Source organism: Capra hircus, assembly GCF_001704415.2.
Source record: "Capra hircus breed San Clemente chromosome X unlocalized genomic scaffold, ASM170441v1, whole genome shotgun sequence".
Taxonomy (NCBI): domain Eukaryota; kingdom Metazoa; phylum Chordata; class Mammalia; order Artiodactyla; family Bovidae; genus Capra; species Capra hircus.
In genome coordinates, this window is record NW_017189517.1 from 35,456,122 (window position 1) to 35,480,633 (window position 24,512).

Sequence of the window (24,512 nt, forward strand, 5' to 3'; positions counted from 1 at the left end):
GCTGTATCTCCCCTCTGCTAGTTGAGGATTAAAGTCGTCTTTCTGTTTCCTCCGAACTCTCCATAATTTTTTATTTGGCTTTGGTTGGCAGAGAAAGCCAAGATTTTGACTGCAACAATACCAATATGCAAGAATGGATAAAATAAAAAACAATGACAACAGTTTCAAGGATGCAAAGAAACCAGATCTCTCATATACTGATGGGAGTGTAAAATGCTATACAGCCACTCTGGAAAAATTTCTTTAAAAACTAAACATACACTTGCCAGATGTATGCATGCTAAGTCACTTCAGTCATATCAGACTCTTTGCAACACTATGGACTGTACCCCTCGAGGCTCCTCTGTCCATGGGGATTCTCCAGGCAAGAATACTGGAGTGGGTTGCCTTTCCCTTCTCCAGGGGATTTTCCCAACCCAGGGATCAAACCTGCATCTACTGCAGCTCCTGCATTGCAGACAGATTCTTTACCACTGAGCCACTAGCTATGCCCACACTTACCATATGACCCAGAAATGACTTTCCTGGGCATACATCTCAGACAAATCAAAGTTGTGCTCAGTTGCTCAGTGGTGTCTGACTCTTTGCAACTCCACGCACCATAGCCTGCCAGGTTCCTCGGTCCATGGGATTATCCAGGCAAGAATACTGGAAAGTTGTGCATGCTAAAGTCACTTCAGTCGTGTTGCACTCTTTGCGACCCTATGAACTGAAGCCTGCCAGGCTCCTCGGTCCATGGATTCTCCAGGCAAGAATACTGGAATAGGTTGTTCTTTCCTCCTTCAGGGGATCCTCCCAACCCAGGGATCATACCAGAGTCTCCTGCATTACAGGTGAATTCTTTACCTCTGAAACTCCGGGGAAGCCCACTGGAAAGTTATATCTACCCAAATTCTATACTCAGATGTTTATAATAGTTTTATCTATAACAGCCCCAAAATGCAAATAACCAAACTGTCCCTAATTAGGTGAATGGTTAAACAAACTGTAGTATATCCATAGCATGAAACACTCATCACCAACAAAAAAGAACAGATTATTGATACATGTATCAACTTGGATAGATCACAAGGTCATTGAACAAAGCATAAAAAATGGAAAAAATCACATTCTTTATGACTTCATTTACATAAAATTCTCAAAAGGACAAATTATAGAGTAGGAAAACAAATTCATATTTGGCAGGGGTTATGGATGATGGGGGTGTTAGGTGTGCCTATGAAGGGGTGGCTTTCTAGTGAAGGAATATTTCTACATCTTGGTTGCAATCATGGTTGCACAAATCTACACAAGTGATAAAATAACATAGACCTGTACATCCTACAACATTCTAGTGTCAGTTTCCTAGTTTTTTATATTGTAGTATAATTATGTAAAATGTAATGATTGGACTAAACAAGATGAAGAGTATGTGGAGCATTTCTGTACTGTTTTTGCAACTTCTTGGAAATCCTTCATTATATATCATAAGTTAAAAAATAAACCATTTATAAAGCAAGTAACTCAGAAAACAAGAGTGTGGAAGCTAAAACCCAAGGAGCAAGTAAATAAAATGTTATAATAATAGCCTATAATAACATGCAGTTTTATGAAGAGACATTTTAAATGGGGAAGCTTTGCATAGGCCAGTGACATACAATACCAAGATCATTTTTATTTGTAGGATTAAAACATGTGCTAAAAAAATATTAGAGCCACAGATTAAAATGTCTCACCTTAAACCAGTCAACTGGCTATTATGAATTGCTTGCAATTAGTCACATAAACAAACAATGAAAAAATTCTGCAAACAATGAAAAAAACATTCACAAAGTGTCTTCAGGCTAGTTGTTCAAACTTTATCTAGTAAGTGGTGGGAATGAAGAAGTTTCATAATGGATAAGCCAGAACCTATTCCTACGACTGTCATACAGTTAATTAATTTGTGTATGCCCTGTGTAGGATGTTCTCAAGTTTGTTTCACTACAGAATAGATTCATTTCCAGCTGTGCTAGGGAAAGAATATTTGCACTGGGTAAAATGTTTAGTGATAATTAGAAAGGAGCAAATAGCGGAAACCTGCCTCTCCCTCCTTGGACACAAAATGATAACTACTAGCCATATGAAGCTATTTAAATTTTTAAAAATTAAAATCAAATTTAAAATGTAGTTCCCAGATACATTTCAAGTGTTCAACGTGACTAATGGCTACCATATCAGAACCCCTTAGATATAGAACTTTTCCATCATCACAAAAAGTTCTGTTGGACAGTGTTGCTCTAGAGCATGAAAAACGTCATTTCCCCACAATCATAGGTAGTGTTACAGCCCAAAGAGCTCTACAGGAATTAGTATTGCATTATCTGAGGTTTTCATTTACACATAATCTTATCTTCAGCGATACTGAGCAGTATGTTGCAGTGGTTAAGTGCTAGGGTTTTAGGGTAGAATAGCACTGGATTACCATTTTAGCTCCAACCTTTGCCAAGTTGTGTGACCTCAAGCATGCTATTTTGCTTCTCTGTGCCTGTATTCCACCCCCCCTTTTTTTTTTAAAGGTGGGGACTGGGGAATAATGGAAACTCCCTCAAAGGGATGTTGTGAAAGACTAAATGAGAAAAGTGCAATACCTGACACATGTGATCTGTAAATATTATTCTTGAAGTCCAGACGATGGATTTGGCTTGTTCTCGGACTTTGCCACAAAGGTCCGTCTAGTCAAGGCTATGGATTTTCCAGTGGTCATGTATGGATGTGAGAGTTGGACTGTGAAGAAAGCTGAGTGCCGAAGAATCGATGCTTTTGAACTGTGGTGTTGGAGAAGACTCTTGAGGGTCCCTTGGACCGCAAGGAGATCCAACCAGTCCATTCTAAAGGAGATCAGTCCTGGGTGTTCTTTGGAAGGACTGATGCTAAAGCTGAAACTCCAATACTTTGGCCACCTCATGCGAAGAGCTGACTTATTGGAAAAGACTCTGATGCTGGGAGGGACTGGGGACAGGAGGAGAAGGGGACGACAGAGGATGAGATGGCTGGATGGCATCACCGACTCGATGGACGTGAGTTTGAGTGAACTCCGGGAGCCTGGCATGCTGCAATTCATGGGGTCGCAAAGAGTCAGACACGACTGAGCGACTGAACTGAAGTGAGGACCTAGACTCTAGATGACCAGTAGAAAAGGGAATATTCAATTGTACAAGTAGCAAGGGAGTCCATCCCTAACAGGGCCCCCCTTTGACTCTTGATAAATAAACAGTAATGACACTGTTACTCCATACTTGGGGACAGTAACAAAAGAGAAGACATCTTCTCCCTTAGAGATCTATTTGTCTTGCAGCTTTCAAAAAGTGAAAGAATACCTTACCCTTGTACTTAAAGGATTCAGAATTGAAAGCTAACCACCCAGTCATATCAAATAATTTAAAAGCACAACACACCATCTATAAAAGGTTATCCAAACAAGTCACTCAGTAGTAGGGGCACTTGGAGTTTGTCTCCAGCTGTTTCTGGCAACCAAATCCAATTTTTTGATGTATTATTATAGTTAAATGTTACTATACCCAATCCTTTGTGAGTACCACACAACAAGCCTGCTGCACCTCTGAAATCAACTGGATATTTATTGAACACCTACTAAATACAGGACACTTTCACTATACACCAGCCATTAGCAAGCTACATCTGGCAAGTCAAATTAGGTCCACTTTATATTTTCCTTAAGGTAAGGAAGGTATGAATGACTTTTACATTTTTTCACCTGTTGGAAGAACTGCCTTCACCCACTAATACCAAACACCAAATGGCCCTGGACATTAGCTTTTGCTCCACACTTGATAATGTTTCTTAATTAATTCAACCTAAAATTACAAGACAAAAGAGCACTTATATGTGAAACTTATACAGTAGGAAAGTCATTTCAACAGCTAACACTGTTCGAATCATAAGTGATGCCAACATGCTTTATACACTTTCCATGCTGTTACAAATCAAAACAACAAAATCACAATGCGATACCACTTTGCACCCACTAGAATGGCTGTAATAAAAAAAAAATAGACATTAACAAGTGTTGGTAAAGATGTGGAGGAGAATATACATTGCTAATGGGAGGGGAAAATATACAGCCACTTTGGTAAATTCTGGCAGTTCCTCACAAATTTAAACATAGAATTCCATATGGCCCAGCAATTCTACTCCTAGACAGGTACCAAGAGAAATGAAAGCATATATCTGCACAGAAACATGTACATGAATGTTTATAGCAGCATTATTCATAATAAACAAAAGGCAGAAGCCAGCCAACTGATGAATGGATAAGTGAAATATGGAAAGCCACACAGCAGAATATTATTTAGCCATTAAAATGAAGTACTGATACATACTACAATTTGGAAAAACTTCAGAAACCTTATGCTAAGTGAAAGAAGCTAAACACAAAAGATTTTTGTATGATTCATAAACACTGGCAATAAAAATTAATGAAGTACTGGTACATGCTACAATATGGAGGAACCTCAAAAATATGCTAAGTGAAAGAAGCCAGGCACAAAAGACCACTTCTTACTTGATTTAATTCAGATGAAATGTCCAGAATATGCAAATTTATAGAGACAGAAAATAGATCAGTGGTTACCTGGAGTTGGGAGTGGGAATGAGGGTTAATTGTAAAAAAATGAGTATGAGGGATTTACGGGGGAAGTGAAAATGTTCTAAAACATTATGGTTGCATCATTCAATAAAGTTACTAAAAATATTGAACTATACACTTGAAATGGGTGAATTTTATATGAAAAACATATCCTAATAAAGTTATTAGAAATAGGAAAGGAAGAGTAGGGGAAACTGGGTGAAGGGCACATGGGAATTCTGCATTATCTTCCCAACTTTTCCATAAACCTCACACTATTCTGAAATTTAACTGAAAAATACCAAGAATATGTTTGTGCATGCAACCTACCTGTGTGAAAAGACATTTATAAAGATGAAATGTGTAAAATTTCATTATAGATGAGCATTAACATGAACATTTGAAACTATTTCGATAGCAGAGAATACTATTAGCCCCAAATAAACAAAATGTTACCCCCAAAAAAGAATTTCATTATTCTCATTAGTTGTCCTGTATTACCTAAAATAAGTGCTCAATTATTATTACTTTGAATTTTATCAATAAACATTTGCTGAAATTTGTTTTCTCCTTTGTCATATAAGTACCTACACATTATCCTCGATTTTGTTTTTTGGCCCACAGAGCCTAAAATATTTGCTATCTGGTTCTTTACAGAACCGTGTTCTACACTATTACAGGATAAATATAATCAGTCTCCTTCTTGAGTGTATTGTTATCATTACCTAGTTTTGGCATAATGCCCTTAGTATATTAGTTGCTCAGTCCTGTCCGACTCTTTGTAACCCCATGTCCGGCGAACTCTGGAGGCAAAAACACTGGAATGGGTAGCCACTCCCTTCTCTACAGGATCTTCCTGATCTAACCACGGTCTCCTGCATTGCAAGCAGATTCTTTACCATCTGAGCCACCAGGGAAGCCCGTCCTTAGTATAGATCCTATAATTTTGCCTTTTGACTCACAAAGTCTAAAGATATTTACTATATAGCTCTTCACAGAAAAGTTGCCAAGCCCTGTTCTACACTATAACAGGGTAAATATAATCAGTCTCCTTCTTGAGTATATTCTTATCATAACTTAGCTGTGGTATGATGCCAGTCTGGATATCCCCTATAAAGGATAAGCCGTGCATCTCTTCTGCTGTGGCACTATTTAGGATTCCCATAAATAGAAACACTATTAGCTTAATAGTCTAGCAAAACTTCGATGTCACCTTTATTATCGTGATATTAGAGAGTCAACACTATAGACAGTGTCAAAATGACCCTCAAGTTGTTATGTCACCACGCCATGGACTCCGTGAGATCTCTTAGATATCAAGTAGCTCCTATGGCATCACACCCTGCCTTTAGCATCACCCTGGCACATCACCTTAGTGTCATATGCTATCACTGTTGTGGCAGAATTCTGCCCTAATGCCACTCCACCGAAATGTCAGCATAATTAAGTCCTATTTCCTTCCAATCCTTTGGCAGCGGCAGGAGCGATGAGGAGGGTGGCCGCAGGCACTGGTTCGAGCTCAGGAGGTAATATTCAGCTGCTATCGTTTTCCCTTCCGCTTACCACTGCAGGTCAGGGCCCCCAGACAGGACGTTTTGGCTACCATAACTCTCTTGCCATGACCCCGCGCCATTTCGCGTCACTGACTTAGTGCCCCAACAGCGACCACCCACCCCGGTTCTACACGAAGCCGCTCCCCATACCTGACTCCATTCTCCAGCTGTCATCCTGGGCCAATTCCACCAGCCACTTGACTACGGCGGCCGCACGGGACCCTGGGACTCGTAGTTCCGCCCCACTAGGGGCAGAGTCGGGGAGAGTGGCGACTGCGCCCCCCTGCCCGGAACTGCACTCAGACTGCAACTCCCAGAGGCGCCCTGCGATGGGAAAAGCAAAGGAACAAGAGAGGATGGTGATTGGTGGAGCTCTACGGGCTCTTTTGATTGGCGCTCGGAGCCTGCGACGTGAGGAGGTGGTGGATCTGGCTGCACCGAGATCCTGGGAAAGCGAAATGGAGGGGTGTGTGTCTAACCTAATGATCTGCAACCTGGCCTACAGCGGGAAGCTGGAGGAGTTAAAGGAGAGGATCCTGGCGGATAAGTCCCTGGCCACTAGGACTGACCAGGTAAAGCAGCGCTGGACCCTCTCCGCAGGCGGCGGCGGCGGCGGCGGCGGCGGAGACAACGTGGCTGCACAGCCCTGCCCAGTGCAGGGGGAGGCCGGTTCCGAGAGGGCGGGATTCCCGCCCCCGCCTCCCCATCCCTACCCCTGGGTCACCTCAGGACTCGGGATAGAGCGGCCCAGTCTAGCCCCGCAAAGTGCCAATGTTTCCCCCCTCCCCCTTTGGCCTGGTACTTAGCTCGCTGTATTTTGGATATTTCTAGAACGTTTAGCTCATTTCTCAGAAATGCCCAAATCTTTGAGGCATCTGTGAGAAGGAAAGTTTTTGGATTTTTGTAATGGATTTCTTTGCTTTTATTAGTGATTTTATTCGAGGCAACATGTGTAACTGAACGCCTCGTCTGTGTCAGGCAGTTACTGGAAGGAGCAGACGTGGATAAAGTAATCCCAAATCATATGTCCGATTCTAATTGTGGTATTCTTCGGGAGAGAAGTTGACGTGGTGCTTTCAGAACATATCATGGAAGGGCCTGATTTAATCTGGCTTAGGAAAGCCCAATGTTCTAACCCTAAAGACTTTGCAAAGGAGGGAAGGTTGACTGTATCTTGAAAAATGAATGAGGTTTCCCTGGAGGATGAATGGGCAGTTTAGGCAGAAGTTAAACAAAAGAGAGTGGACCTTGGGAATGTTTCTTTCCGCTCTCCTACGTAAAGAACCCTCATGCTTTCACCCTGAGTTTCTAGAAAGAATCATGGTGCCCTCAGTAAGCCAACAAACTTTATAGATTGCTTCCTGTTTGACAGGCACCGTGCTAAGCACTAGCAAGATAGTGTCACATAATTAAAAATCTCCATTTTGTGTCTTTGAGAAGAGAATTAGAAGTCGGGAGACTTCTCTGGAACTTTCCTTTGCTGCTCAACCTGAAAAATCCCTTTGCCTAGTTTGCCTTTAGTTTGGTCTGGTAATGTTTAATACTTTAGATTTAATTTAACACAGTTAAATTAAGATTTAATAATACTTCTAACCATTCTTCATCAAGTCAGTGGCATAAAAAAGGGAGAAACTATTCAGGATCAAAAGACTTAAGAAACAACTGTTGCAACTTGTGGACCTTGTATGGACCCCGATTGAAAACAAGCTAACTGCAAAAAGATATTTGGGGTACTGTTGGGGAAATCTGAATACAGACTGAGTATTTGATGTTATAAAGGAGTTAGAGTTAATTTTAATCAGTGTAATAGCTATGTAGTAAAGTATTTTTATGGAGAAGGAAATGGCAACCTAGTATTCTTGTCTGGGAAATGTCATGGACAAAGGAGTCTGGCAGGCTGCAGTCCATGGGGTCACAAAAGAGTTGGACAGGACTTACCGACTAAACTGACTAAACAACAACAAAGTGATTTTTAGACACCCAGATACTTAGGGATGAAAAGTCATGATATTTAAGATTTGTTTTTTAGAATCTCTTTAAGGGAAAAAAACAGATGAAGCAAATATTAGAAAACATTTGTACAATGTAGGTGATTGGCCTATTTTTATATGAGTTTGAAATTTTTGTAATAAAGCTTATAATACTATTTTCTTTTACACACAGCTAAGAAATATAGCAGTCACTGCAAAAAAAAAATTAAGAGTAAGAAATTCTTATTGAGAAACTCCTTTCTAGCTTTTTTAAAAAATAATGTTGCTTTCTAATTCTGTGTGTGGTATGTTTTTTAAATGGCTATATAGGGAATCTCAACTAGTTTTATGAACATTTCCTTTCCATAAGATTCACTTGTTCTTTCTAGAGCATCTAGAAAATTCAGGCTTGTGTCCTAACTTCACCATTTACTAGCTATGTGACCTTGGACAAGCTGCTTACCTTGAGGAATCTTAGTTCCCTGATCTGTAAAATGGGGATAATATATACTATATAGAATCATGGGGATTACAGGAGTTGATAGACGTAAAATTTTTAGCACAGTGCATGACATAAAAATATGTACATAGCTAAAGCTCTGTTTCTGCCAAAGCACTGAAGTAAGTTTTTTGCTCTATTGTTTTCATGGGTCTATTCTACCCAGAATTACCTACTTTCATCAATGTATTCTCTGCATGGTACTAAAACCTTAGGCTGTCTCATGTAAGTAATGTAGTTTAAGGTTACCTACCTGAGGATCCAGTCCTCTCCATTTCTTGTTTCCAAACCGTATGTTCACTGGCTCAGGATTAGTATGTTCTGCTTTCTTGCCTTAGTTCTTTTATTTCTTTTCAAGAATGTTGATCTTACTGCTTCTCTGTTTCCTGTGTAGGACAGCAGAACAGCGTTGCATTGGGCATGCTCAGCTGGACATACAGAAATTGTTGAATTCTTGCTGCAGCTTGGAGTGCCAGTGAATGATAAAGATGATGTGAGTACTAGGCAGAGTCGATAAATTCCCTGTTATCTTTAGAGTCCAGACTGGTGTTTACTGAAGCCCGAGAATTAAAGTCACAAATAAATTTTAACCTTTATGACTAGGAAGTTGCAGCATGGTGCCAGTGACCAAATACAGGACTGGTGGTTGCATTATTTCATTTTGCCACTTATAGCCTGTAATTTAAGGTAAGCATGCAGATCAAGGCTTATTGCAATGACCTCTAAGAGACCACAAACCCATTTTTCTTATGTTAAAAACTTTTTGGTGACTAGTGCCTAGATATTAGAATGAGGACCTAGAACCTTTTTTGTTATGTAGAGATTTAGTGCAATGGTATTGGTTATATTAGGGTAAGACTTCTTGCAGGAGACCCCGCTTCGATTCCTGGGTTGGGAAGATCTGCTGGAGAAGGGGTAGGCTACCCTCTCCAGTATTCTTGTGCTTCCCTTGTGGCTCAGCTGAAAAAGAATCTGCCTGTAATGCAGGAGATCTGGGTTCGATCCCTGGGTTGGGAAGATCCCCTGGAGAAGGGAATGGCTATCCACTCCAGTATTCTGGCCTGGAGAATTCCATGGACTGTATAGTCCATGGGGTCACAAAGAGTTGGACTCAACTGAGTGACTTGTACTTCCACTTTCTGAAGAATAAGGGTGAAAACTTTTTGTAAGCAGGTTCCTTTTCAAGGATGCTTGAGGAAGTAATATACATAATGGCAAAAAAAAGAAAAATAATGGAGGAATAGTTGAGTACAGTAGGTATATTCACATAATAGTATGCAGCCAATAAAGTTATGATTCCAAAGAATGACAGAAAAATTCCTACAACATGATGATAAGTGGAAATTTTGGAAAATACAACTCAACGAAGTTTGATATCCTACGATCCCTATTTAAAAACACATTAGGGTTAGACTTAAGTAGTCTCCATGTTACAGAATTATGGATTCTTTTCTTTTGTATGTATCTGATTTCCAAATATCCTGCAGTGCTTAATGAGGGAAAGAATATATTTTCTTAAAACCATTCATACACAGCTCTGTAAACCCTGTCTTAATGTTAGCATTAATCCCTGTGACTTTTCTGCCTGGTTTGTGTTCTGTCCACCTCTTTTACAGGCAGGTTGGTCTCCTCTTCATATTGCTGCTTCTGCTGGCCGAGATGAAATTGTCAAAGCCCTTCTGGGAAAAGGTGCTCAAGTGAATGCTGTCAATCAAAATGGCTGTACTCCCCTACATTATGCAGCTTCCAAAAACAGGCATGAGGTAGGGTTCCATTGCCAGGCTTCTTCTTTTGAGTTCTAAACCTCTACGCAAACACAGATTTTAACAGATATCTGCATTATTTTCTTTTACATCTTCCCAGATTGCTGTCATGTTACTGGAAGGCGGAGCTAATCCAGATGCTAAGGACCATTATGAGGCCACAGCAATGCACCGGGCAGCAGCCAAGGGTAACTTGAAGATGATTCATATTCTTCTGTACTACAAAGCTTCCACAAACATCCAAGACACTGAGGGTAACACTCCTCTGTAAGTGACAAGTAGCAGTCATTTGTATTCTACCTGACATTAGCCCTCTTGCGCTAATTCTTACACATCATTTTTTTAATTCTGCTTATAATACCTGTTTATGGCCAAAAAAAACTGAAGGTACACAAAAGTATAAAGATAAAAATTCAAAGTGCCTATCATCTTGTCACCCAGAAATAACCACTGATAACATTTTAATGTATTTCCTCCCTGTCTTTTATATGTAAATATGTATATTTTGCATATGCTTTTTTTAAAAATTGGAACCATATTGTGTATGTAGTTTCATATCTTGTGCTTTTTACCTCATAGTGTAAGCATTTTCCAATGTTAATAAATATTTCTATAATGATTTTGAATGCCTATACACAATGCTATTTTATGCCAGAATTTAATAATTCCTCTGTTACTGTATGTTTAAGCTTTTTTGAGTTTTCCACTATTATAACTAATGCTACATTGATCAAACGTTATATGAAAACCTTTGGCCATATTGCTGATTAGTATCTTAGCGTAGAACTAGAATTGCTGGGTCAACAGATACACATTTTAAAACAGTTGCTGTATATTCCCAAATTACTTCCAGAGGAGTTGTATTATTGCCTCCTCCCAACAGCAGTTTGAGAGTGCCTATTACCCCTCTCCAACATGAAAAATATCCTTTTCTTATAGGAAAAATGGTGTTTCAGAGTTGTAACTTGCATTTTCTTGCTATCAAGGAAGCTAAACATTTTTAGTGCCTATGACTATATTTCTTCTCTAAATTATAGCTTTCTATATCCCTTTCTCTGTTTCCTTTTGGAAAATTAATTTATTTTTACTGATTTGTTTGTATACCCTTGACATAGTACAAATATTAACCTTCTTCCATGCTAGTTGAAAATATTTTTCCCAGTTTGTCTTTAAATTTTATTTTTTTGAAATGACAGAAGTTTTCGACTTCTATATAGTCAGATCTATTAATCTTCCCTCACAGCTAGAAAGTACTTCCTCACCCTGAAGTTAGTTAAATACTCACCTGTATTTTGGGGCTTCCTGGTGGCCTAGATGGTAAAGAATCTGCCTGCAATGCGGGAGACCCAGGTTCAATCCCTGGGTCAGGAAGATCCCCTGGAGAAGGGAATGCCTACCCACTCCAGTATTCTTGCCTGGAGAATTCCATGGACAGAGGAGCCTGGTAGGCTACATTCCATGGGGTTCAAAGAGTTGGACATGACATAGCAACTAATATACTTTCACACGCTATAATCAAGAACTCAGGCATTTTCATTGCAGATCCAGTCTCTTTAAATTTATTGGGCTTCCCTGGTGGCACAAACAGTAAAGAATCTGCCTATAATGAAGGAGACCCAGGTTTGATCCCTGAGTTGGGAAGATCCCCTGGAGAAGGAAATGACTACTCACTCCAGTATTCTTGCCTGGGAAATCCCATGGACAGAGGAGCCTAGCGGGCTATAGTCCACGGGGTCACAAAGAGTCAGACACAACTGAGTGACTAACACTTATTATCCTATGTACACTTAAGTCACCTGTATTTTATTGCTGTTTTACGAAAAAAACATTGCATTGGTTTGGTTTAGTTACTGTTTTTCATTTAACTCAAATGCATCTGGCATTGACTATGTATGACCTGAAGCCATCCTCTACTTTGATATTTCTTCTACAGTACTTGGCCACTTTTATTCTTTATTTAATGGTGACTTTTTTGAACCAGAAAATCTATGAGTCTTCTTTTTAGTCCAGAGTAAGATTCAATATTGTTTTCTTAACTCTTTGTTTTAAAATTTTTCTCTGTAGTTCTGAGTGGCTTTATTTAGAAAAACAGGCATGTTCTAGCCCTTTTCTCCAAATAAGAAAGGGAGGGTGGCCTGGAGGAAATTTAGGAGTCACAGGCAGTGTTGCATCCTGGGAAGAGCCAAAGATTAAGGAATAGTTAGATGCTATTTGCCCTATCCAAACTCAGCCACTTAACAGCTATATTAAATAACTTGGAAAAGTTACTTAAGTTTCCTGAGTCTAATTTTCTTATCTGTAATATGAGATATGTAAAATTCCTTCCTCCCTAAGGTTAAATAAAATAACATGTTAAGTGTATAGTACTCTACCCGGTAAACTGTTAAGTGCCTCACAAGGTCCCCACCCCCACCCCCGCCCAACTCACTGCTCAGCCATGTCGTCATCATATACAAAGACTTTAACCTCAGTCACAATTTCAACTGTAAAATGGTGATAATAATACCCTGCTAACCTACAAAGTGCCTATAACAATCAGATGATATAAAAAATTTTATAGACTGCTTTTCCAATATTTAAACCACACAAGTTGCTATTAGCAGATTATATAGAGAGGTTTTTCTAAATTCTAACTAACCCAGAATTATTGTATGTGTTTGGTGTAACCTACTAATCTCCATAAAATGAGGGCATTGTTCCTTAGGCTGGCATTTAGATCACTTTTGTTGTAGTAGGGTCAGAATTGTTATTTATGATCTGAGATTCTAAAGCTATATTCCACTGAATTTTAACTTATAAACACTCTTCTCCATGGAAATAGATTTTCCTTTCAAGATTTAATAACTTTCCAGCATCACACAGCCATATGCAGTTTAGACTACCTGTCAGGAACTCCTAACCATTATATAGAACTGGAAATGATTAATCAATCTCTGTGGTCCTTGATTTCAGACACTTAGCCTGTGATGAAGAGAGAGTGGAAGAAGCAAAATTGCTGGTGTCCCAAGGAGCAAGCATTTACATTGAGAATAAAGAAGAAAAAACACCCCTACAAGTGGCCAAAGGTGGGCTGGGTTTGATACTCAAGAGAATGGTGGAAAGCTAAGCAGCTTGGATTTAGTCTTACTTTGTTTTGTGGTTGTCCCCTAATGTGCTGGTAACTAATGTACGTGTGCACAAGACATCGTCTATGAATGATGAAGTTTTTTCATCTCCCAAGTCTTGTAAACGTGTTTACTATTGTTCCTGCCGAGTTATTTGTTCTTAGCTTACAACTTGCTTTCCAGGCATTGAATAACTGTTGACATTGTTCTTTTATATTATCTGTATTGAATTTTGGTTAACTCTGTGCAAGTGATTATGTGGCTGTTGTGAGTCTTAAGCACCCTATCACGCACCCTCTATCCCCCTTTGAGGCAGAACAACCCCAGTAGCACCAGGCCAATTGTTTTCCCAATGTTTCTAGGTAGATTCTAGAATGTTCCTCCATACAGTTGAAACACATCATAACTCAGAAGCCTATGCCACATATTTCTGGTTTTTTTCCGACAGTACGGTTTAATTTTTTTGTTATCGGAGGAATACTTATATCTTGTGAGGACCAAGTTTTCGGTTCGGGGATGCTGTCCTTGGCATTCATAACCACGAAAAAAATGAAATAAAATCACATGGGTACGAGTGTCTTTTTTAATGAGCTGTTTCCCTCCAAAGTAAAATGTATTGTTTTTTTCTTTTTAATTTTTATTTTTACTTTATTTTACTTTACAATACTGTATTGGTTTTGCCATACATTGACATGAATCCACCACAGGTGTACCTGCGTTCCCAAACATGAAAAGAAAATTTTTAAGTACCTATATTAAATCACACCATATTGAAAAGAATGTCAAGTTTGCTACCATGATGTATAACAAAAATGAATTTTGATTTGTATTTCAGCAGCTAAAAAAATAAAATGCTAAATCTCCTGATTCTTCTTTCAAATCAGTTAGATAACTCACTTAAGCCTTTAAAGGCTTTATAAAGATACTTTCTTAATTTTTGGTAGCTCTAAAGTCAGTAAAATTAGTGAAGCTTGAACTGCAGCTAAAATATGTAAAAATCTTCTGAATTGCTAATTAAATTGGAGCAAAATAAAATTAATAAGTATAAATTTGATCTCACTTTAGGGAAACATTTTAAATGATTCAGTTCAGTTCAGATGCTCAGTCATGTCTGACTCTGCGACCCCATGAATCGCAGCACTCCAGGCCTCCCTGTCCATCACCAGCTCCCGGAGTTCACTCAAATTCACATCCATTGAGTCAGTGATACCATCCAGCCATCTCATCCTCTGTCATCCCCTTTTCCTCCTCCCCCAAATCCCTCCCAGCATCAGAGTCTTTTCCAATGAGTCAGCTCTTCACATGAGGTGGCCAAAGTACTGGAGTTTTCAGCTTTAGCATCATTCCTTCCAAAGAACACCCAGGGCTGATCTCCTTTACAAAGGACTGGTTGGATCTCCTTGCAGTCTAAGGGACTCTCAAGAGTCTTCTCCAACACCACAGTTCAAAAGCATCAATTCTTCGGCGCTCAGCCTTCTTCACAGTCCAACTCTCACATCCATACATGACCACTGGAAAAACCATAGCCTTGACTAGATGGACCTTTGTTGGCAAAGTAATGTCTCTGCTTTTCAATATGCTATCTAGGTTGGTCATAACTTTCCTTCCAAGGAGCAAGCGTCTTTTAATTTCATGGCTGCAGTCACCATCTGCAGTGATTTTGGAGCCCCAAAAAATAGTCTGACACTGTTTCCACTGTTTCCCCATCTGTTTCCCATGAAGTGATGGGACCAGATGCCATGGTCTTCGTTTTCTGAATGTTGAGCTTTAAGCCAACTTTTTCACTCTCCACTTTCACTTTCATCAAGAGGGTTTTTCGTTCCCCTTCACTTTCTGCCATAAGGGTGGTGTCATCTGCATATCTGAGGTTATTGATATTTCTCCCGGCAATCTTGATTCCAGCTTGTGTTTCTTCCAGTCAGGCGTTTCTCATGATGTACTCTGCATATAAATTAAATAAGCACGGTGACAATATACGGCCTTGATGTCCTCCTTTTCCTATTTGGAACCAGTCTGTTGTTCCATGTCCAGTTCTAACTGTTGCTTCCTGACCTGCATATAGGTTTCTCAAGAGGCAGGTCAGGTGGTCTGGTATTCCCATCTCTTGAAGAATTTTCCACAGTTTATTGTGATCCACACAGTCAAAGGCTTTGGCATAGTCAATAAAGCAGAATTAGATGTTTTTCTGGAACTCTCTTGCTTTTTCCATGATCCACCGGATGCTTGCAATTTGATCTCTGGTTCCTCTGCCTTTTCTAAAACCAGCTTGAACATCAGGATGTTCACGGTTCACGTATTGCTGAAGCCTGGCTTGGAGAATTTTGAGCATTACTTTACTAGCGTGTGAGATGAGTGCAATTGTGTAGTAATTTGAGCATTCTTTGGCATTGCCTTTCTTTGGGATTGGAATGAAAACTGACCTTTTCCAGTCCTGTGGCCACTGCTGAGGTTTCCAAATTTGCTGGCATATTGAGTGCAGCACTTTCACAGCATCATCTTTCAGGATTTGAAATAGCTTAACTGGAATTCCATCACCTCCACTAGCTTTGTTCATAGTGATGCTTCCTTAGGCCCACTTGACTTCACATTCCAGGATGTCTGGCTCTAGGTGAGTGATCATACCATCATAATTATCTTGGTCATGAACATCTTTTTTGTACAGCTCTTCTGTGTATTCTTGCCACCTCTTCTTAATATCTTCTGCTTCTGTTAGGTCCCTACCATTTCTGTCCTTTATCGAGCCCATCTTTGTATGAATTGTTCCCTTGGTATCTCTAATTTTTTCGAAGAGATCTCTAGTCTTTCCCATTCTGTTTTTTCCTCTGTTTCTTTGCATTGATCACTGAGGAAGGCTTTCCTATCTACTAGCCATAAAATCTAATGAACTCCAAGTGACTCTTCTTAGTATTTTTTATTTGAATTTTATGCTGCAACTATTTCTTGAAATAAGTAATCCAAATGAGTCCACAACCTTCAATTAATTTGGGGTCAGAAACTTAATGACTGGTATCTAAAATGAATTTTGTAAACACAAATGTGTTGTTGATATGCAAACCCTTTTGCATAAGTATTTTGAGTGCTGAGCTTTACAGTTATTAATCAGGGAAGCATATTCTTATAGAACTAGACTTTGTTTATTGAATGCAAGAGATAGAATTGATGATGGGAAATAATTTCTTTCTAATGTTTTTTAGCATGATCACAGAGTAAAGTTGTATCTAATAGAGCCTGTTAGGACTGAAGGTATTCATAAGTGCTGAATCTTTTTGTCTGAGGTAGTAGGTTTAAAAGAAAACTCATCTTAATTCTTTAATAAACAATACAGATGGAGCCAAACCTCATGTAATTTGTATGCCTTTGGCATTTTATTCCATTTTATTTTTTTGCCTGCATCATGTGCCACGTGGGACCTTAGTTCCTTGACCAGGGATCCAACCTGCATCCCCTGCGTTGGAACTGTGGAGTCTTAACCATTGGACCACCAGGGAACTCCCTATTGGCTTTTTAAATGAAGTGGCTTAACATTTCAATCACTAAAACTAAGGGTATTGATGGCCTCAGATATTGATCAGATTGTTTCATGTTCCCTATAGGAAACCCAATAGAGATGAAGCTGATTCAAGTTCAGCAGGTTTTACAGTTACGTTCAAAATGAACTCAGGAAAGATGACAATTTTAATTATAGAGCTTAACTGAGAATATAATATGGAAACAATAGATAAACAAAAGAGTGGGAAAAATTACATTCCTATTTATTGGAGGGAGTCTGCAATATCAGTGTGGTTCTTTGAAATTCAGGATAATTGTACATTTTACTTCATAATCTCTGACTTAACAATCTAGTTGACCCTAGTGTTTTGATTTCCCAATATAACTATACCAGCTACACTGAGTCCATTACGTGGCAGTGTCTTTTGCTTTTTATTTCCATATCCTTTTACATGACCTAGCCCCCAGATTCTTCTGTTAGCAAGTTTGATATAGTATGGGAGCTCCTCACTTTGAGGTATATAACTTCACAGTTGTACTGACTACCTAAAATTGAATGCAGACATCTTAATGTGCATTTTTCTGGCAAGAGGGTTCTATACCTTTCGTCAGATTCTCAAAGGGATGTATGACTTCTAAAAAGGTTAAGAATACCTGGTTGAGGGGAAGGATGGGAAGAAGGGATAGTTAGGGAGTTTGGGATGGACACTTGCTTCCCCGATGGCTCAAAAGAATCCGCCTGCAATGCAGGAGACGTGGGTTTAATCCCTGGGTTGGGAAGGTCCCCTGGAGAAGGGCACATCAACCCCACTCCAGTATTCTTGCCTGGAGAATCCCATGGGGAGAGGAGCCTGGCAGGCTGCAGTTCATGGAGTTGTGAAAGAGTCAAACATGGCTAAGTGACTGAAAATGCACGCATGTACACACTGCTATATTTTAAGTGGATAACTAACAAGGACCTACTGTACAGGACAGGGAACTCCACCCAATGTTATGTGGCAGCCTGGATGGGGAGGGAGTTTGAGGGAGAATGGGTACATGTATATGTATTGCTGAGTCCCTTTGCTGTCCATCTGAAACTATCACTACATTGTTAATTAGCTAAACTCCAATACAAAATAGAAAGTTTAATTAAAAGGAATCCCCAGTTAGAATACCACACTTTATAAATTTTTACATCCATTCTCCATTGTACCATTAAGAGGGCAGAAATCATCTCCATTTTACAGATGATCAAACACCAAGAACTAAATTTCCTGGATCCTGATCCTGAAAGAAAATTATTCATTTTCTTTCCGCCTCTACTCAAAAAACAGTGGGCCAAATGGAAGGTACTGTGACATTTTGACAATAATCCATTACTTGTAATACCCACCCACTGAAGCTGAAACTCCAATACTTTGACCACCTAGTACGAAGAGCTGACTGACTGGAAAAGACCCTGATGCTGGGAAAGACTGAGGGCAGGAGGAGAAGGGGGTGACAGGATGAGATGGTTGGGTGGCATCAACACAATGGACACAAATTTGAACAAACTCTGGGAGATGAAGGACAGGGAAACCTGGCATGCCCCAGTCCATGGGGTCACAAAGAGTCGGACACGACTTAGCAACTGAAGACACACACATACACACACACACACACACACACACACACACACACACACACACACACACGGAAACCTGGCATGACACACACACACAGCCCCCAACCCTGTGCTTTTCTTTACATTGGTGGACTTGTGGGGTAATTTATTTTCTGGTTTCCCAGAACCTTCATTATCATCTCTGAATTATTTTTTGTTTTTAAACCAAAGCTTCAAAGAAAAGTGGGATTACTGAGTCTTTAGATTGGTTTGAGCCTTTTATGACACCCCATAACCTGTTTTACGGGCTTCCCTGGTAGCTCAGCTGGTGAAGAATCTGCCTGCTATGCAGGAAACATAGGTTCAATCCCTGGGTCAGAAAGATCCCCTAGAGAAGGGATAAGCAACCTGATGCAGTATTCTTGGGCGTCCCTGGTGCCTCAGATGATAAAGAATCCGCCTGCAATGCGGGAGACCCCTTGGAAGAGGGTGCAGCAACCCATTCCAGTATTCTGGCCTGGTGAATCCCATGGACAGAGGAGCCTGGTGGGCTACCGTCCATGGGGTCACAAAGTCAGACATGACCGAGCAACTAAGCGTAGCACATGCTCAACCTGTTTTTACAGCACGTAGACATTATAAAACCACCTTTTATTACTAAAATTTGGGTTTGTTTCATTGAATTTAGTAGTTTGGTCCAGTTGAAGGAATATTACACTGGGAATCAGATTGGGTGGGGTTCTATAGGAATGACCCAGCTTTTTAAAAACTATTTTTGTCTATTTTTTTTTTTTTGGCTGCACCTGGTCCTAGCTGATGCATGCAGGATTTTCCATCTTTGTTGCAGCATGCAGGATCTTTAGCTGTGGCATGTGTGATCTAGTTCCCTGACCAGAGACAGAACCTGGGCCCCCAACATTGGGAGCATGGAGTCTTAGCCACTGGACCACCAGGAAAGTCCCAGAATGACCCAGATTCTTAAAACAACATTCATCTCTTCCTGTCTCTCCCACCAAGATTATAATTCTGCATGATCTCCTACTTCCACCCCATCACTGTCAGGAGTGGGCCATTATGTGCATTGCTATCCTTAGGTGTACTGAGTTTGAAAAAACCTTGAGTCCTATTAATCTCAAAGCTCCTTTCTAGTTCTTACTGGAAGTTCAGGGTAAAAGCTGCAAATGCTAACTTCTCAGCATACAATACTGGGGGGAACATTCGCTTGGTACTCCAAAGAATATAAGAGATCTCAAATATTAATACATAGCTTCTGGGTTGTTGGTCAAGAATTACCATGTTTTAGTCTTTTTTTAAAAAAAATCACAGATCACTATTACTTGGAGGCCCTCTGCCGTGCCATACAAATTCCAGCCTTCTTGGCGTTTAGTCAGTGCACTACTGTCAGTTAGCAAAGCTGGATACTATTAACGCATGAAGACAAGTCCTAGCTCTGATTCTGCTCAGCACTGTGTCACCAGCCACAGTACCTGGTTCATAGTAGCTATTCAGTAAATATCCAGTGGGTGATTGAATAAACAGATGAATTTGGGGACAATAAGGACCTACAGCTACAAAGCTGTTCCATTGACTTTATCATATCCTAGTTGCTAAATGCAGAAACAGAGGTGAGAGAAGTTCCTGGAAATCTTTTTGGGCAGTGAGAAGTACATGGTTAAGGCTGGTTGGGGATTTGGTTGGGATGACCCACCTAACTTTTAACTACCTGTAGCAAAATAAACCAGGTTGTACCCTATCTGAGAATTATGCTGAATTTGGTTGAAGCTTAACCCATCTTCTAGAATATTTGGGTAATGACCTATCTACTACTTATCTTCTGATCCACTGATGAATAAACAGGGGGAAAAAACTTTATTTCATTTCTTTATTGGGAATCTCTTTAATGTAGGAGCCCATTTTCCTACCCAAGTAAGATTTAGTGAACACAATTTTGCTATGAATCTGTAAAATGTCTCAGGATTCATCACAAACATAAATATATGGTATATTATGGATGTATTGATACTAATAGAAGATTAATGGCCTGGGATAAAACTTGCCCTGACCCAGAGTGTCTTTACAAGTAGATGGAGTAGATACATGGTAACCCACATGGTTTGATTTGAGAGGGGCTGAGAAAACTTCTTTTGACAGGAATACTTCCCCACTGGATTGTTCCAGTACTTGAAATTCCACCATTATTAGTATCTTTGGACCAAAGAATTATTTTCAAGAGTCCCGCTAAAAATTTTCTAAGAGGGCTAGCTCATTATCAGCTTGAATGACATCACTGATTGATGAAAGATCATATTCACTGAACAACAGGCCACAGAACAGCTACATTTGGAAAGAGTGGCAAGGGGAGAGATAGGTTGAGTAATAAATCCTGCCGGAGAGATGCAGACATGAATGGGTCACAGAGCCAGCAGGCACATGACAATCCCCAGTATTTGGAAAATAAGATGCCAGAAGGCCAAGGGCGCTGGAAACAGATCCAAAGATATCACTTCCAATTAACCTCACCTACTTCCCAACCTTGCCTAGCTAGGGTTTCTGCATGGGCAACATGTATTCTTATATCCTTAAAGCAGGACCATACCCTCCATTCCTGGCAAACTCACTATGTTAACTTCAAGTCAGCTCCCAGACTATCAAGATCATTTTGAGTCATACAGCAGAGTATCCATGCACCCCAGGATACATGATTTTATTAAATGTGCCTTCTGTGTTTTTGTATAAATTACTAGTTCTTATTCTTGGATTCTGGACATCTGCAATTTATCTAAAACTGGACGTGACACTGTGTGTGTATAAGCATTTTTCTAAGGACAGGGGTCCAGAGTTTTCAGTGTTTTCTCAAAGTGATCCATAGCCTAGAAAAAACCACTAATCTATCTATCAACATTTTGATCAGAAATGAAGTCACTCAGTCGTGTCTCTTTGCCAGGCTCTTCTGTCCATGGGATTTCCCAGGCAAGAATACTGGAGTGGGTTGCCATGCCCTTATCCAGGGGATCCTCCCATTTTGATCAGAGCAATACTAACAAGAACAGAACTCTAGGAAATAGCTCAGTTGGGAGAGCATTAGACTGAAGAACAGAACTCTATAAGACCACCAAGACTCCCTGCCTTCCTGCTCAGCACCAATTCATCGAAAATTTGGGAGTGTTATTGTTATACTTATATAAGTCTCTTTTCTTGTAATTTGCCTCTATCATAAAAGTAGAAGGGAAGGTGAATTTCAGCTACTTTGGCGTTCTGGTCATTAAAATTTTTACACTTGCTGGTATTTGGTTTTTAAGATCTAAATATTATGTCATTCTTAAGACCTTCATCATTTTGCTTCCTGAACCCATCAGACACTGTATGTCATAATATTTAGTCTGAATAGAATTACAGAATCTTCAAAAATCCCTGCGAATGGCTGAAAATTAACACATCAAAGAAAATACATAGGTAAAAACTTGCTATCTCTTCTCTCCATGACTCTAAACAAGTGTAATGTTAATTTCAATGTCTGTCTACCCAAAATCTTCTGAGACTCTACCTCCATTAGTGTATAGGTATGATCTATTTATGAAGAGTTTTGCAGTTTCCTCTACATGAAAACCTAGATGTGATAAGTTAAAGATTCATTTCTTTATTTAAAAAGGCTTCACTTTGAAGGAAGGAAGACACACAAAAACGTACACACAGTATGGTCCTTTTTATATGAAGGTCAAGAGGAGACAAAGCTAATCTCTAATGATGAAAAATAAATCAGTGGTTGCCTGGGTCCAGGGTGATCGTGAGAGTGCACAAAGGGGCATAGAAAACATTTTGGGATAATGGAAATGCTCTATTTAGATTACCATGGTGCTTTCATGAGTGTACTGCTGGCTCAGTGGCAAAGAACCTGCCTGCAGTGCAGAAGCCACAGGAGACACAGGTTCGATCCCTGGGTCGGGAAGATTCCCCTGGAGGAGGAAATGGCAACCTGCTCCAGTATTCTTGCCTGGAGAATCCCATGGACGGAGGAGCCTGGCAGGGCCCATCAGGCTCCTCTGTCCATGGGGTGGCAAAGAGTCAGACACGACCGAAGCAACTGAGCATGTATGCAGGCATTCGTGGGTGTACACATCTGTCAAAACACATCAAAACACTTGAAATAGGTGTAGTTTATTATACATAAAGTTAAAACCAATGAAATTATTCATAAAAGATTTTATCTTAGGCTCATAAAGTCAGATTTTTATTGAGTATTACAAGATTTAAAATCTGATTACACAAATGAAAAAGTCTACCTGTAAATTTATTCAAAGTGGGGTGTGGATAAGTATAATCAATAGAAAAGCTTTTTAGCAGGTGAAGAGGTAATATGAATGCATTTTAGTTAATAGTTAGCATTTATACAAGAATGATATCTCTTTGTTAATGTGAAATATCACAACAGTAAGACAGTTAATGTGTTCAGATTATCTAAGATAGATCTTAGGTGTTCATTTAGTTTGGCCCTTCCAAAGTACAGACAGCATCAGACAGCGCAACAACATAATAGCTCATTCAAAGCTGAATTGTACATTACCTGTGATATCAACATTTTATATTCATTGAAGGAAAGTTGTATTTGGAATTGTTTGCCTGTACTTTATTTTTCATTTAAAAAGTTGATGTACTTTAAAATTTTGCTGTGCTCAGATATTGGATAGCAGAGTGGTTCCCTGGGAAATCTAATATGATAAATGAAGCATTAATCTTAAGACCTAGTTTTAAATGCTATGTACCAATTAATATGTACCCCTTCTTCTCTGGAATTTTAAGGAGTTTTTTTTTTTCCCAATCTATGAGATAATGCTGGTGAATTCTTAGTGATCAATGTGAAAATGAATAGGGAAGCTCTGATAACAGCAAATCCAAGAAATAATATTGAATCTAGTTAATGGGACCTTGTCATGTGTGCATGTGGAATGCCAAAGAGTAGCTAAAAATAGAGAAATAAGATTTCTGAAATAAGACACACGTGTTGTGGCAAAACACCTTCAACTGAGTTCAGAATCACTTGTCAGTAATTGTGTTTACAGGTTAGTGAAATGAAGTACTCTAGACTGGTAATACAGGAACCCTTGCATTTATTTAGTAGTTATCTTGATCTGTCTATTCTGGATTGATGGTGAGCGCTCCATGTTAGAAGAGGGTTGGCCAGAATGGAGGCAGGTGGTGGGAAATTAGTTAGGTCAACTCAATTCCACATGCCACTAATGGGTTCCTTGGTGATGAACACTGTACTCAGGCCACTGGCCTATGGCTTAATCACCCTCTTCTCCTCATCACAAAATGGCTCATCTACAATCAAGGGCTCAGGCTCCTGCTGGGGCGCAGGCTCCGGCTCCAGCTGGATCTCAGGCTCAGACGTGGGGACAAGCTCAGGCCCAGAGGGTGGCTCCACAGTAGGCTGCAAGGCAGGCTCAGGCTCATGATCAGGCCCCAGGGTGGTATTAGGCTCAGTCTCATGGATGGAAGATGGAAGGGTAGCTTCGAGTTGGATGACATCTTCATGTGGTATTGTCTCACCCTCCGTTCTTTGGTTTATCTTTGTCATTGGTCTGTGGGAAGAAGGCCCAGGCAAGAACAAGTTAGGGTCTGACCTCTCATGTGGAGCCATAGGCTCTGTAGCCTCAGTGACCACAGGTCCCAAACCTCTGTGATTTCTGATAGTCTGACTCACTGTCAGACCATGGGTCTCCATGTAGGGTGCAGAAAGGTTAGGTCTTAACTGTATAGTATACTGTCAAGAGAAACAAACCAGTGTTTAAGAGGCAGGAAAACTGATGTCAGGAGGAAAGGGTATAAAGATCTAACAGGATCACTGGGGGCCAAATCCATAGATCCAGTGCCTCTCTAGCACCCACTCCATCTAGCACAATACTTGGCACTTGGTTGGCACCCAATACATAGTTGTGGAAGCAC

At 39.9% G+C, this 24,512-nt stretch overlaps 3 protein-coding genes across 4 annotated transcripts in view; 1 reads left to right on the plus strand and 2 right to left on the minus strand.

The window, feature by feature from the left end:
• ATG4A (autophagy related 4A cysteine peptidase) overlaps positions 1–6,474 on the minus strand; it is a 78,540-nt gene extending 72,066 nt beyond the window's left edge. The window contains exon 1 of the mRNA XM_005700222.2: positions 6,310–6,474. Coding sequence (XP_005700279.1) covers positions 6,310–6,319 — 10 coding nt within the window. The 5' untranslated portion in view covers positions 6,320–6,474. The remainder of the gene's footprint in view (positions 1–6,309) is intronic.
• A 34-nt stretch (positions 6,475–6,508) lies between these two features.
• Positions 6,509–14,362, plus strand: PSMD10 (proteasome 26S subunit, non-ATPase 10). 2 transcript variants are annotated; one of them, XM_005700220.3, is made up of 5 exons: positions 6,509–6,731; positions 9,023–9,121; positions 10,245–10,391; positions 10,492–10,658; positions 13,344–14,362. In XM_005700220.3, the coding sequence occupies exons 1-5, from the start codon at positions 6,516–6,518 to the stop codon at positions 13,495–13,497; spliced, it is 783 nt and encodes a 260-aa protein (XP_005700277.2). In that variant the 5' UTR covers positions 6,509–6,515; the 3' UTR covers positions 13,498–14,362. The 2 variants fall into 2 exon arrangements, with proteins under 2 accessions (XP_005700277.2, XP_005700278.2); XM_005700221.3 differs by having other exon boundaries at positions 10,492–10,579.
• An 8,341-nt stretch (positions 14,363–22,703) lies between these two features.
• VSIG1 (V-set and immunoglobulin domain containing 1) overlaps positions 22,704–24,512 on the minus strand; it is a 33,109-nt gene continuing 31,300 nt past the window's right edge. The window contains exon 7 of the mRNA XM_005700219.3: positions 22,704–24,148. Within this exon, the coding sequence (XP_005700276.2) occupies positions 23,845–24,148 (304 nt within the window). The 3' untranslated portion in view covers positions 22,704–23,844. The remainder of the gene's footprint in view (positions 24,149–24,512) is intronic.